The 13,973-nt window shown below is 36.9% G+C and overlaps 2 protein-coding genes across 9 annotated transcripts in view; one reads left to right on the top strand and one right to left on the bottom strand.

The window, feature by feature from the left end:
- The window catches only part of LOC118744733 (serine/threonine-protein kinase 10), a 50,291-nt gene extending 40,372 nt beyond the window's left edge, over window positions 1-9,919 (bottom strand). For 3 of the 8 annotated variants that reach the window (XR_004993582.1, XM_036477988.1, XM_036477981.1), the window contains exons 1-11: window positions 9,608-9,855; window positions 7,423-8,199; window positions 6,837-7,035; window positions 6,460-6,770; window positions 6,239-6,379; window positions 4,475-4,550; window positions 4,075-4,400; window positions 2,227-3,993; window positions 1,432-2,055; window positions 1,267-1,373; window positions 722-854 (exon numbers count right to left, since the gene is read on the bottom strand). Coding sequence is in view for 7 of the 8 variants with exons in the window: in XM_036477988.1 (XP_036333881.1) it covers window positions 722-854; window positions 1,267-1,373; window positions 1,432-2,055; window positions 2,227-3,993; window positions 4,075-4,400; window positions 4,475-4,550; window positions 6,239-6,379; window positions 6,460-6,770; window positions 6,837-7,035; window positions 7,423-7,746 (4,008 nt within the window). In the remaining variant the exon portion in view is untranslated. Of the gene's footprint in view, window positions 1-721; window positions 855-1,266; window positions 1,374-1,431; window positions 2,056-2,226; window positions 3,994-4,074; window positions 4,401-4,474; window positions 4,551-6,238; window positions 6,380-6,459; window positions 6,771-6,836; window positions 7,036-7,422; window positions 8,200-8,327; window positions 8,434-9,168; window positions 9,192-9,607 lie in introns of those variants that run through there. The other 5 variants (XM_036477984.1, XM_036477983.1, XM_036477987.1 and 2 more) reach the window with 5 other exon arrangements.
- Window positions 9,920-11,972: 2,053 nt separating this feature from the next.
- On the top strand, window positions 11,973-13,716 carry LOC118744732 (26S proteasome non-ATPase regulatory subunit 7). The gene is made up of 2 exons (XM_036477980.1): window positions 11,973-12,251; window positions 12,320-13,716. The coding sequence occupies exons 1-2, from the start codon at window positions 12,077-12,079 to the stop codon at window positions 13,168-13,170; spliced, it is 1,026 nt and encodes a 341-aa protein (XP_036333873.1). The 5' UTR covers window positions 11,973-12,076; the 3' UTR covers window positions 13,171-13,716.
- The last annotated feature ends 257 nt before the right edge of the window (window positions 13,717-13,973 follow it).

Below are 13,973 nucleotides of genomic sequence, written 5' to 3'. Positions count from 1 at the left end.
TATATCCAAAAGTCAAGCCATATAAATGTAGCGGTTAAAAGAGAAGAGGATACAAAAGAGATAAGTCTTTAATTGCAAGGTTTTGACCTTAACAGTATTTAGGTAAACTTTCGTAAAGCTTGGCAAGGTTGGCGTAACTTAAAATAATAACAATATAATTCAAAGGAAAACGAATAGCAAGAATAGTATTGAAAATATAAGTAAGCCAGACAACGCCACCGAATATAAAACACCGAAGACAGCATTGAGTTGAGCGCAAAGCAAGGGGATATCAAAACAAATGAAAAGTTAAAATAAACGAAATGAAAATTAGCAAACATTACGCTGATTATTACAAGCTTGTGTTACAAAATAAGGGGGAGGGGGAGAACAAGCAAACAACTTAACAAAAGTTTCGTAGCGCATTCGTTGCAAAGCCTCACGTGATACGAATAAAGGTGTTTAAGATATCCATATATTTTTGTATGCAAGTGTATTATACAAAAAAAAAACTAAAAGTTGACAGTGTAAATCCATTAAAAATACCAAAAATCAATTACACATACATACATAAAAGTTTAATAATTTTTTGTACTTGGCAATGCATGAATGCTTAGCTACGAAATTTGCGCTCAGCTCAATGAATATTGTCTTTGCATAGAAACCCAAAGGGAACAAAATAAAAACAGCTACGGTGTTATCATAATAAAACTATTTACATTCAATTTGAACGACTATTTACCTGCTTTCTAGGTACTAATTGCTCCTTCCATTCACGCAACTCTGCCTTTAAACGCTCGTCGATATCTGTCAATTTGGCATGTTCGTGTTCGACCAGAGCTTTTCGTTTCTCATTCTGCAACTGTTCTAATTCTCTGTAGGGAGAAAAAAGAAATTTGGTTACTAAAAAGTTCAGTTCTGCCAAAGCAACAGACAAACTGATCAAGAGATAAAGATTTGTTATTGTCTCTTGAAAAATATTGCTTGTCCTTACTATTTATACATGAAGAAACGCACAGTTGTTGGGGTTAGTATTTGCTCTATATCAGTGTCGGGCATTTTTAGCTTTCCTATTCACGCATAAATAGGTGTCTGGCAACGTCGCTACTATCAGACGTATACTATAAACTAATCAAAGCTATTGCTGTTAAGCAAAACTGTGCTGCAACACACAATTCGCGATATGTGATAATGTGAGTGTGGCCGACACTACTATATATGAATAATACCTTCCCTTTTGTAATATAAGAAGGAGTAGTTCAATGGTTTTGTAGTCTTTTAGCTTACCTTATCGCCCCCTCACGCGTTGCGCGCAATTCCTCCAACTGTTTTTGATGTTTGATTTCGAATCGTCGCTCCTCTTGCGTATAACGTTTCTTTTCTTGCTCTTGAAACTGCAAAAATAAAATTTACATTTTATATTGCATAATTTTATTAGGCCTGCCAACTTACCTTCTTAAGTCGTTCCCTTTCGACTTCCGGATCCAAATTTGTTGATATACGCAAAGATTCGCGGAACATTAAATCGCGTGCCTTGCGCTCTGCGCGAATTCGCTTCGGCAACGCTCGCTTCTCTAAAGCTTGCTTTTTAATCATATCCTCCTCCTTGCGTTGCAACATTTTCTTCACCTGATCCAATTCCTTTTCGTGTCGCACAATCATCTGATGGCGTTGCATAAAACATAATTCTTTTACATGCCGTTTGGCTAGCTGATGACGTTCATGCAATTGCTTCTCTTCCAGCTCCCACAGTAGTGCTTCGCGTGTACGCATGGCATTTTGTTTTTGCTGCAGGAAATTACGATTAATTGTGGCAAGATGATCGCGATGTTTTTCGCTTAATCGTCGCAGAAGCAATTCATGGCGTTCTTTGAGCGAATCTAGGAAAGCCCGCTCCTTCTCTTCATGATCCAGTTCCATGGCGGAACGTCGTTGTTTGAATTCGTCTTTGCGTTTATCTTTGGGCAGCAAATCTACTTCTTGTTTCAACAGACGAATTTCTTGTTTCAAATTTTCACGGAAGATTTTCAATTCTTGCTCTTGCTCGGATCGGATGCGCTTCGATGAAGTTCGCAGCTGTGCAAGAGAGTAATAGAGAATGAAAGTAATTCATAAGTAAAAAAAAAGTACGAAATGTGATGAAATATTTTAAGGCAATGATCAGTGGCGGCAAGTCAACGATGGCCTCCAAGATGATTTCTATATATACGTATGAGTGCAATTTTTTTCTACAGTAATCATACTTACTTCATGCTCCTGCGCTTGTTCTGTCTTCTCAATTAGTTGCTTCTGTTGTCTTGCCAAGGTATCCATATCGGCTTCATAAGTCTTCTCCAGCGAAATTCGCTCCTGTTCGAAGCGTCGATCCTGTTGCTCTCTAGCGATTTGTTCCTTTAATTGCAAATCGTTTTGCTGCTTCTTTTCCTGTTTCTGCAACATTTTCAATTCTCTTAGTTCTTGTTTGCGGAACACATGATCATCATAGAGCCGTCCAGTCTCTTCGTCACCGTAGATGACACGACTTGTGGTTGTCGTCACTTGTACACCATCGATCTCGAATTTTCGCGTACGCTTTCGCGTTTTCTTACGCAAATTACGTAGTTCGATTTCTTCTTTAGTCGGACCGGGTGGTGCTACTATTTTCGGTGATAATGGTCCTTGCTTACGACGTATGACAACTTCTTCATCTTCGGGTATCTTAGTGCCCATTATGGGGGCATCCGCCTCGTTGCGACTATCATGACTAGTTGTGGTGCCGATACTTTCAACGTCACTCTGATCAACTGTTGCGATATTCAAGCCCACAGCTCGTCGAATAACACCGCCAGTTGAGGGCAGTGAACCGCTTTCACTCAGTGTTCGTGAGTCCACTGAACCAACGCTATTATCTGGTGAGGGCCGTTTATTAGCGACACTGATGTCTTGTGGTGTGTTGCGGTTTATAATAATATTTACATCTTCTGTTGGTGTGCCGGTGATTATTTGGCCATTTTGGTGATTCTTTACATATGGTCGTTGGCTATTCAGAATATTGTTGTCGTTGCTTAATGTTGTATCGTATAGATCGCTGCTCAGGTGACTACTGTCCTTAACTTTTATCTCATCGCCTACAGTCACAACTGACACATGACTGGTATCCATCAGATGTTCGCTATGATCATGACTGCCCGTAGCTGTATTATAGGCAGAATCGTCATCTACGAAAGATGGGCTAACGATTAGCACCTCGCTTTCGTCAAGCTTACGTGCCCGTGATCCTTTACCGATTATAGACTGATTGGCGTCGGCAGCAATTTCACCCTTGTCCGTTTCTTCGGCGCCCTTCTCACTCACGGCCACTATCATGGATGACTGTCGTGGCGATATCGGCGAATCGCCAAGACTGTCGTCAAAGGAAGTGAAATCATCATCAGTCGAAGATTCTGGCACATGTGTGCTTTTGTTTAAATCATTTGAAACAATTATCACTTCGCTTTGAGGCGGTACAGCGGGCACTACAGAATTGTCAATGATGACTGGTGGATGCGTGCTGGTTACAACTCTTATTTGGCTGATACCAGCGTCCAAACTGTTGGGTTGAACGACATTCTGATGCTGTGCCTGATTGTTAAGTGAACGAGTTGGCGTGCTGGATGGCGAGGTCTCGCTATTTATAGTGATTAGTGAAGTGCTCGAGCTTAGCATGGCGCCGCTTTTTACAGACGACGAAGAAGTGGAATTCACCGAAACCGCTGCTGATGATGTAGTTGGCGAAGGCGGAGATGGCAGTGGCTGCACCTGCTCTTGTGGTTCATTAACGAACTGTTGCAGTGCTGGCGCTTGCACATCGATTTCCACATTCTCACACAGCTCGGCAGCTTTGACCACTGCAGCTGTGCGAATATGTTCGTCGTTGGCCCGTTTCTCCGGTTCAGTGTGTGCTGCAATAATTGCAGGCGGTGCTTCAGACGTTTTTGGCGCAATTATAGCAGCAGACGGAGGTGGCGGTGCCTTACCCTTTTCTTTTTTAGGGATCTGCGGGTAAAAAATTGAGAAAGAGTTTGGCAAATATAGTGGTGCGAGATATGTGTTCATTAAAAAGAAGTTGTTACTCACCTTCCTATCAGCGTCAACGCTTTTCTCAGGAAGATTATCAGCTTCAATAGCAGATGGAGCAACAACTGTTTGCTGCTTGCTAAGCGCTTCATCAGGTGAACGCGGTTTACTCGTGTCGTTTTCATTTGGCGCTTTATTAACGCTAATTTTTTGTTCATCCTCCTTTGCCCCTTTAGAAGATGATATATTGTTTTCAAGACTGTTTTGCAAAACAGGAGAGACATTGCTTGCGACTCCTCTTTGTTGTGATAGTTTACTTTGTGGTATACTATTTGTTTGATTTGGTTCTTTAGAGTCCATAGATACTGATGTTGGGGTACCTGGAACTGAAGAAATTGTATCATTTGACTACGTTTAGCGGAGTTGGCGGGTGCGGTTAGATGTAGAAAATAGAGCTTACGTTTGTCAATATCTTGGCTCTGCAAAGATGCAGAGTCATCGTCCAGGTCGAGCCGGAGCGCCGAGTTGCGGGGTTCCTGAGATGAGATGTATATAATTATACAAAAATGTAATATTTGTGAAAACAATGGAATGAGCATAAATGCAGAAAAAAACAACAAAATTGTACTAAATTGTTGTTAGTTTCTGCTTGCAACTGATATACATACACAATAAATACATCTACTACGACAACGAAAACTACAAATTAAAAATGAAACGAAATGAACGAAAAATGAGGTGTGTGTTTTTGTACTAAAGGCGATAAAGCGTAACATATTTTTTGTAAAAAAAAAGCTAGACAAAAAAAAACAGCGAGGTGCGCTTTAAAACTAGAAAGGCAAATGACAACTTAGAAAATCGCGAAATAATACAGTTTTTGTCTAACAATTTTCGTGCAAACTAAATACCGCGGATTTCTTTGGTTTAAATTTTATTATAGATTGTATTTAAAAACGAGGAAAGTTGAAAACCGAAATTTAAAAAAATTAGTTTTAAGCGGGCATTAAAAATGCAAATTCAATTGAAAGCTATAAATATAAATATATATGTATAGGGTGATTCATCCAGACCTTTTTTTAATTTTAAATAAAATAAAGGAGAACTTGATGCCAGAATCTTTATCATCCATAACCCGAAAGAGCAATCTGTGACATTTACATTTTAAAACAAATTTCATAAAAAATTTTGTCTGCGACTACGCGTTGGTGGTAATGTTGGCTTCCAGACTTGGAATCATAGCCGTCTTATCGACGAAGACTTTTGACTTCACATAATTAACCCCAAAAAAAATCCTGATGTGTGATATCACAGATAACTTGCTGTAGCCAAATGTTGCCGTCACAGGCTTCAATTTCAGTCAACAAAACCTTCATTGTCGTGGTGCGGTAGCGCTCGTTATTACGGTTTGTTCTGTATGCGGCCAACATTTGAATATTATTTTTAGAAAAATAATTATCAGATCTTCTTTCGGGTGGTAATAAAAAATCGGGCATCCAGTTCTGTTTTGATCAATTTTTTTAAATATTTGTAGTCTGCTTAAAACAAGAAAAGGCTTAGAAATTTTAAAAAGTTTCAAAGCCTTAGCTTGATATAATTTTTTTAAAAATAAAAAATCATTTAAGTTGTCTATCCACTGAATACTAATTATGGTATCTAAGGCATTCGGGTACATTTTCGAAAAACAAGTAAATGTTATCATGGCTTTGAAATGAATGTTTTCGCAATAAATGAATCGAAAGAACACAATTGTTAACAAGTTGAATAAATGCAATTTCAAATATGTAGTATGTAACATGCTACCGTTGATAATAGATTCGCTTGAATTAAAAAAAAAAATACAAAAAAGTAGTGTGGCAAACAATTTCCGACACAGTCAAGGTCGTTAAGAAGTCGTCCACCACTAACTTACCAACCCTCTGATAAAGAGAGCGCCTCTTCACTTGACGTTTAAGCTTCTAAAAGCAACAACAAAGTTTACGAAACGCACACAGACAATTTTTTTTTAGTTTTTTTTTTTTAATTTTTTTTTTTTTTCAATGTTAGCGTGCAGTTTTATATGGTACAAAACGCATTGCGCGAGGAAATTAGCAGCGTGTAAGAAATTATGTTATAATTATTAATAATCAAATAATGAAAGCAAGTGTTTTTTTGTTTGCATTTGTACATATGTACGTACTAAAATACAATAGTTCTTTGAACATAAACATTTCAAAATAATGCTCACCTCAGCATCATCGTCGACAACTTCTTCAACCACTTCAGCTTTATATTCTAATAATAAGTCTTTTATAGGTTTAGCGTCTAATTCACAATTAATGAATCTATGTTGTAATAAAATATCTGTGCCTGGACGTTGCTGCGGATCCTGTAAAGTGGGAAAGCAATACGCATATGCATAAAATGAAAATCATTGCTGAAATTTTCTGTGTGTTTGTATGCTCTCACTTTGACCAAAGCTCTCTTTAGGAACTCATTGAATTCCTTACTCCACTTTGATGGCTGATCCAATGTTGGTGGTTCACTTTTTTGTATTTTTAGTAGAACACGCATCGGTGACATTTCACTATTTGGTGGTTCCATTTGCGCTAACTCTATCAAAGTTATGCCAAGTGACCAGATATCCACTTTTAAGTCGTAAGGATTATCCCGAAATGTTTCGCAGAGCACAAGTTCAGGCGCCATCCAATACGGTGTGCCTATAAATGTGTCGTGTTTCTGTAGAGTATGCTTATTTTTGGCCGACACGCCAAAATCAGCTGTAAGCGTGAAAAGAAAGCGATGAGAAAGGTGTTTGGAAATGAATTTATTTTGTAATAACAAACCTAATTTAACACCGCCCTCCATTGTTAGTAGTACATTTCCAGCTTTTAAATCACGATGTATTACTTTATTTTTATGTAAAAAACTCAGACCTTCAGTCATGTGTCGGCAAACGTAGGCAATTTGTGGTTCCGTCAGCGGCTTTTCTAATTCCACCATTATACTGTCGAGCGCGCCGCCATCGCAATACTCAATTAACATCTGAAAATAAATAAATATTTGCAAATACAATACGATAAACACCGAAAACGTAAGTAAACGCAAAATGCTACATACATACTATATACTTATCGCCACCTGAAATGTAAAAAAAAAAACGTAACTTCGGAAATGAAATGGAAAAAGTCGTGACTAATATTTAATTTTTTTTTTCATAAAATAATGTGGGGGTTGTAATTCGATGAACACATCATATTAGTCAAGAACTGAATTTTAGATTTTTTATTCATTATGACTTTTTGCATTTCAACGTTGATATTTTTTACGTATTTTCGATTTTCAGGTGACGACATGCAGGTATGCTGCATAAGTGTTTACAATTTATGTATGTACATATGTACGTTCATGTATTCACTGCTACAAACTCACCCATAATTTATCCTCAATTGAAAACGCTTCATACAATTCTACAATGTTTGGATGTTTTATCTCTGATAAAATATCAATTTCTACCATGTGATCACTAAGATTTTCTTCATCTTCCAATGTGCATAGTTTAGCCGCTGCGAAGCGTCTATGTTCCTTATGTTGCGCTTTATATACTTTGCCAAAAGCGCCATCACCCAGCTCACCCACCATTTCCCAAAATTCCGCAGGGTCTGTGTCCATCTTGATATTATTGTAAAGTCGTTTTTTCTTCGCCTCACCACCGCCAAGGTGGAACACCTTTTTCAAATTATTTATAAACGACATTGTTATTCTTATAAACTGATTTTTAAGTTAGCTATTTATTTCCGTTGTAAGGTTAAGTTACTTCAAGGTTAAAAAAAAAACTTATCCACAGCAGTTTTACAATCCAAAGGCACTACATTTTGCTTTAAGCACAAATAATAGTTTCATTCGCCTTCGTGTATCAGCTTAATTGCTTTTCAGTAGCTAATTCCTCAGTTGAATTTCTTTTCTCTCTTCTCAAATCAATCCAAAAACATTTCCACAAGTTTATGCTCAATTTCAACAAGCAAAGGGGTCGCCCTTCTCCCGCAACTGCAGCAGTAGCCGTAGCAGTATTAGTGGTGACGCACGTGTTCCCCTACCACCGTATTGCTTTTTCGCCGTTCAATGTTCTTTACGATTTTCCTCTCTTCTCTAATTTAATTATCGGCTTTAAAATTAGGTCTTCATGCTTTTGTAAACGTACGCTTAGAACTGTAAAACCAAAGAAAGATACAATAGAATCAAAATATACGCATGCAATAAGATTAAAAAAAAAGATGAACAATTGAAATGGGTCGTATAAAACTACTCAGCAGTGTGAAACTAAAAAAAATCAATACCTGAAATTTTCTCCTAATAATCCAAACTTATAATGTTGTTTTAAGCATAAATTATGTAGCTTTAGGTCTCATAATAAAAGCTGGTGAAAGTAGATTTCGCCAAACCCTATTGCAAATTTTGTTTATAAAGATATTTAGATTGCGGAATGCCACATCTGGCACAGTGATTAGCATATGATACGGGTTTATGACTAGCTTGCTCAATTGTTTGCGAATGCTGAAACTCGCTAAATTTAAAATATTACATCAGTCTACATCATTTAAGCTGCAATTATCAAAATGCATTGTTTACTTATTAGATTTTCTGCAATATTATGTTGAAGTCGAATTAATTTGCTCTCTAATTAACACGTAGTTATGTATAACTAGGTAGGTAGATAAAACGTATTTAAATAGCCTTTTCACCGACTACACCATGCTTTGGAAATGTTTTGCCGGGGTGTTAGTTTTCGGGACAATGTCAAACTGCGGCGAGGAAATCAATTTTATGAGCGTTTTCATGACATCGACGATTATTCAAGTACTTAGTGATAATACCCGTGAGTGCTACAAAATGAAGTTATCATTTAATCATATTTGGCACCGATAAAGTTTTCGAGGTTTCGAAATAGTATTACGAAAAATCACACCCAACAACCAACCAGCCACACAAACCAGTCGATATTCATTGCATTCCTGGTTCATTCATGCACACGCAGAGGCAGCCAGTCAACCAGCCATCAGCTGCCGTTCGTTAGCCGTTCGCGTTACAGCGCTCGGCAGTTCCATTCATAGTTCGTCAAATGCTCATTTAATTAATATTACCAGCCTTTTCACTTTTTTTCTATAAAATATAAAATACTTTTACAATGAGGTACGCCGCTTATCACTACTGCTATTAGTCACCCATATTTACATTCATTGCAAACGTCGAAAAGAACACATAACTAAAATAAAATGGCGGTTACTTTAGGACTGCCAACTTTCACACTTTTCGTAAAGCTTTCGACGAATCGATATCGCCGGAATTTGTATGCTGTCAATTTATTTTTTGAAAATAAACTCTTCTAATTGCAAATAAAAATATAAGTCAGTTTATAATAGTTTAATACAAGCTTGTCACTGGTCCAACGCACACCCATATTTACATATTTCCCTTTCCGACGCAACATAAAATAGTTTAATGGTTGGCAGCCCTGCTCAAGGTAGGACAAAAAATATGATTAAAATTGGTCATGCAAAGCAATAAAATTTGCAAATTGTAGTCTTAAAATATTGAAATATTGAGTAAAGTCACGTACGTGAGTCTAGAAGATAAATTTGATAGTCTTTTCACACGAAACTATGGCGTTATAGGGCCTTGCCTGAAGCGTAAGCAATCTGCAGAGCACGTAAGAATCTCTTACAATCTACTTTAGTTAAATACACTACATTCGAGCAAATCAAATCAAAATATAAACAATCGATAAAGCTATTATTGGGCAAACCGTTGATTTTTGGGAATAAATCCACAAATCTATCCAAATATAACCCGACCGATATTAATCCAACTTACGAAGTGGAGAAGAAAGTAGAAGCAGACACAAAAGCGAAGTGAAAAAAGTGTTTCCAACTCGCATACAAACTTAAGAAATTTTGTTAAGAAACGTCAAAAGTGACAGCACAACATAAAACAAAGCGACATCTAACGACTAAAAAGTGAACATAACAGAGTTAAGGTGCGGTTAAACGTGGCAATGCAAGCGCGTTTTCTACGCATTTTATGTCAAAATGCGTAATCGAAAGTCTACTTTCCGTGTAAGCAGCCAGAAAGTCCCTTTTGCAGATTTGCAGAAATCACTTTCCGAAAAAAAGATTGCAAGGTGTAACTGCAACGGTAATTAGGCAAATCGCTTTCAAGAAATAATTTCAAGTTGATCGTTCTGTATTAGCAATTTTCATTTTTGCAGCAAGTGCTGTCAATCCCGTTAACGAACGATACAAGATCACGCAAGAAAAAGGGAATGAAAAAAGTTGATTTTTGAACGGGTTCTACGCCATCTTGTTTCGCTGGAAAACAAAAGAAAAGTAAACAAGCAAAGAAAACAAAGAAACCCAAAATTAGCCAGAATTATTGTCAGCCACATTAAATACACAATTTCTGCAAAATTATTCATTAAAAACTCTTTAAAATGTTGTCATGTTGAATTGACTCTTCTCTCTTTAGTTAAAGAAAAGTGTAAAATAGTGGTGCTTGTGACGTACACAAATACACAGCTGAGGAACCCGCTTTCGCAAACTTTTTTCTCAAAACCAGTTATAAATACATCGTCGCGTTCTTGCGTGATCTCATGATTCAATAATACAAGGTTCGATAAACTGACAGTGCAAAGTGTAACAGCTCCTGCAAACAATTTTTTAAATTCTTGAGTTTTACACATTTTTGAAAAAGATGTGCACTTGCCACTTCTAACAGCTACTTAACCACATCAATAAAGTAACTGTTAGACGTGGCAAGTGCAAATCCTTTTCAAAAGTCTGTCAAACTCAAGAATTTCCAAAAGAGATTGCAGGAGCAGTAACACCTTGCATCTGAAGTGGCATTCGAAAGCAGTTTTTATTTCTGAAAATCAAACTTTCCGATACTACTCTTCGTCTGTTTACATGGTGAATGCAGCCAAGCCCACTTTCAACTACGTTACCAGACATTTTTATGCTTATAACAAAATTATCGACCTGAAAAATTTGCTAAGCACGCTAAAATGTGCACGAAACAGTCAAAAAATGTACAATGCATTAATACTTAAATACTCCATATCAGTAGAATAAATTAATTGCACATATTTTTCGTATTTTATTCAACATTTTTATAATTGTATACAAATTCGCCAAAAAACGCCTCACACGGCAACACTCGATTGGTTTGATAGCACTTGCAGCAAAAAAGAAAATTGCTAGTGCCGCACGAGCAAATTGAAATTATTTCTCGAAAGGGATTTGCATAATTTCAGTTGCAGCTTTAATTTCCGAAACGGATTTCTGCAAATCTGCAAAAAGGTCGTTTTGGCTATTTACACGGGAAAATAGGCTTTCGATTTCGCATTTTAACAGCAAAACGCGTAGAAAAAGCGCACCCATAGATATAAAACCTGTCGATCCCATAGATATAAAACCTGTAAGTAGGATCACTATTAAGAGAATATAATAGCATAAATAATATAATATAATGCATACTTGGCGTTGTTTGAGACTTATCACATAAGGAATCTGTTAAATTAGCTTTACGTGTAAGCGGTTACTCAACGCATAGCACTTCGCACATAAAAGTGTGTTGGATTTTCTGTTCAGAATATTCGTACATACCTCAAATTTGTTATAGCCCAGTTATGCATACATTTGCACTGCTATACCATTTTCACGTAAAAATCGAAACCCACAGAATTCTTCATGTGAAGTGCTATACGTTGGGTAACCGCTTACACGCAAATAGCTTAGTTATGCATATGCATTATGTGGCGAAACTGTGTATGCATAACTGAGCTAAAAGCCGATTTAACCGATTCCTTATGCAGAGCTAAGTATGCGTACCTGAGCTATTATGCATGCTTACGTTAAATACTTATTTAACAGCTGTGCTGCCTTACCGACAGGTTGCAGTGCTGATAACTTGACGAAAATTATCGCTCTTCTTCTTGATCGGCATAAGCAAAAGTTTTCCAAAAGTCATCGAGCTGATTTGGTTTCAAGATTGGCCATTATATTATAGATAATTAATAATAAATAAGAAAAATATGCCATCCTTGGAGGTAAATGTAAACAAGGTGATTGTGCACCCACTGGTGCTACTCTCTGTGGTGGACCATTTCAACCGCATGGGAAAGATTGGCAACCAGCGGCGAGTCGTCGGTGTATTATTGGGTTGTTGGCGTTCTAAAGGAATACTTGATGTGTCCAACAGTTTTGCTGGTAAGTTAATGCCTACAAATATGTTTTTATTTGTAAATACCCTCCAAATTTCTTTAACATTTTCCAAGTACCCTTCGATGAGGATGACAAAGATAAGTCAGTATGGTTTTTGGATCATGATTATTTGGAGAACATGTACGGCATGTTCAAAAAAGTGAATGCACGCGAGCGTGTTGTTGGTTGGTATCACACTGGTCCTAAACTACATCAAAATGACATTGCCATAAACGAGTTAATACGCCGCTATTGCCCCAATTCAGTACTGGTGATAATCGATGCAAAACCCAAAGATTTAGGTCTGCCTACAGAAGCATATATTGCAATTGAGGAAGTACATGATGATGGTTCGCCCACGAGTAAAACCTTCGAACATGTACCAAGCGAAATTGGTGCAGAAGAAGCTGAAGAAGTGGGTGTTGAACATCTACTACGCGACATCAAAGACACTACAGTTGGTAGCCTCTCACAAAAAATCACCAACCAATTAATGGGTCTCAAGGGATTAAACGCGCAGTTGCATGATATTAAAAATTACTTGCAGCGCGTGGGTGATGGAAAAATGCCCATTAATTATCAAATAGTTTACCAATTACAGGATATATTCAACTTGCTACCCGATATCACAAGCGAACAATTCACCGAGACTATGTACGTCAAAACAAATGATCAAATGCTGGTCGTTTATTTGGCGTCTATGGTACGTTCCATCATCGCATTGCACAATCTCATCAATAACAAGCTGACGAATCGTGATGCAGAGGAGGGCAAAAAAGTGGACAAAGACGCAGAGAAGGAGAAAGAGAAGAACAAGGACAAAGATAAGGATAAGGATGGCAAAGATGTAAAGGACAAAGACAAGAAGAGCGATGAGAAATCTGCTAAAAGCACGGAAGATAGTGGCAAGGGTGCTAAGAAATAGGAACGAAAGAATAGGAAGAAACCACATCGTAAGAAGAAGAAGAATAAGAAGAATCATTAGAGCGTTAAAATTTTAAGAGTGGAAGCGCAAAGAAGTTTAACAAAAAACCGAAGAACTTGCAATATGACGTAGAGGAGAGTAATATGGAAAAAATAAAAAATATTAAAAATAATTAAATGCAGCCTACACTCCCTCATGTTCATGATTTTAGTTTAATGTTACGCACGTACTTTACATACAATTTAAAGCAAAAAAGCGAAAAACGAACTTGAATATCCAATAAATGTGTGCAGTGCATGTGGCACTACGAAATACACACTAAATTCCAAAATGTAAAAATGCAAAACATTTCACTTCTGAACCACAGCCGATGGTTGCGCCAGCTGGTAATTTCAATCTGCAATACGTTAAGTATAAAATAAGACTGATGTTTTGAATTTTTACATTTTGGATAATACAACTAATAATTCAACTTCATTTGTTTTTTAATGTACACTAAAATAAAAAAATAGCGAGCAATGTTTTTCTTCTACGCTTGCAGCTTAAGATGTTTTTTTCGATTAAAGCTAATGTCCATATATTTATGTGCATAAACAATAGTATAAATATAAGAAATGTTTTCTAGAAAACAACAAAATTTGGTTATTTATAATTTTTTTTTAATTTTTATGTAGCTTGTTTTGTTGTTGTAGGAATTTCTAAACAAATGAAATGAATCCTCAGAGGATTTTTGAGCATACTTTTTGCGTGACGTCAGTTTGGTGCAATTGAGCGAGAGACAAGTAAAACGCGAAGGAAAAAAT

This window comes from Rhagoletis pomonella, unplaced genomic scaffold (assembly GCF_013731165.1).
Source record: "Rhagoletis pomonella isolate Grant_MI unplaced genomic scaffold, Rhpom_1.0 Rhpom_scaffold_00008, whole genome shotgun sequence".
In the NCBI taxonomy this organism is placed as follows: Eukaryota; Metazoa; Arthropoda; class Insecta; order Diptera; family Tephritidae; genus Rhagoletis; species Rhagoletis pomonella.
Note: the sequence above shows the minus strand (reverse complement) of the source record. Positions and strands in the feature narration are given on the sequence as shown.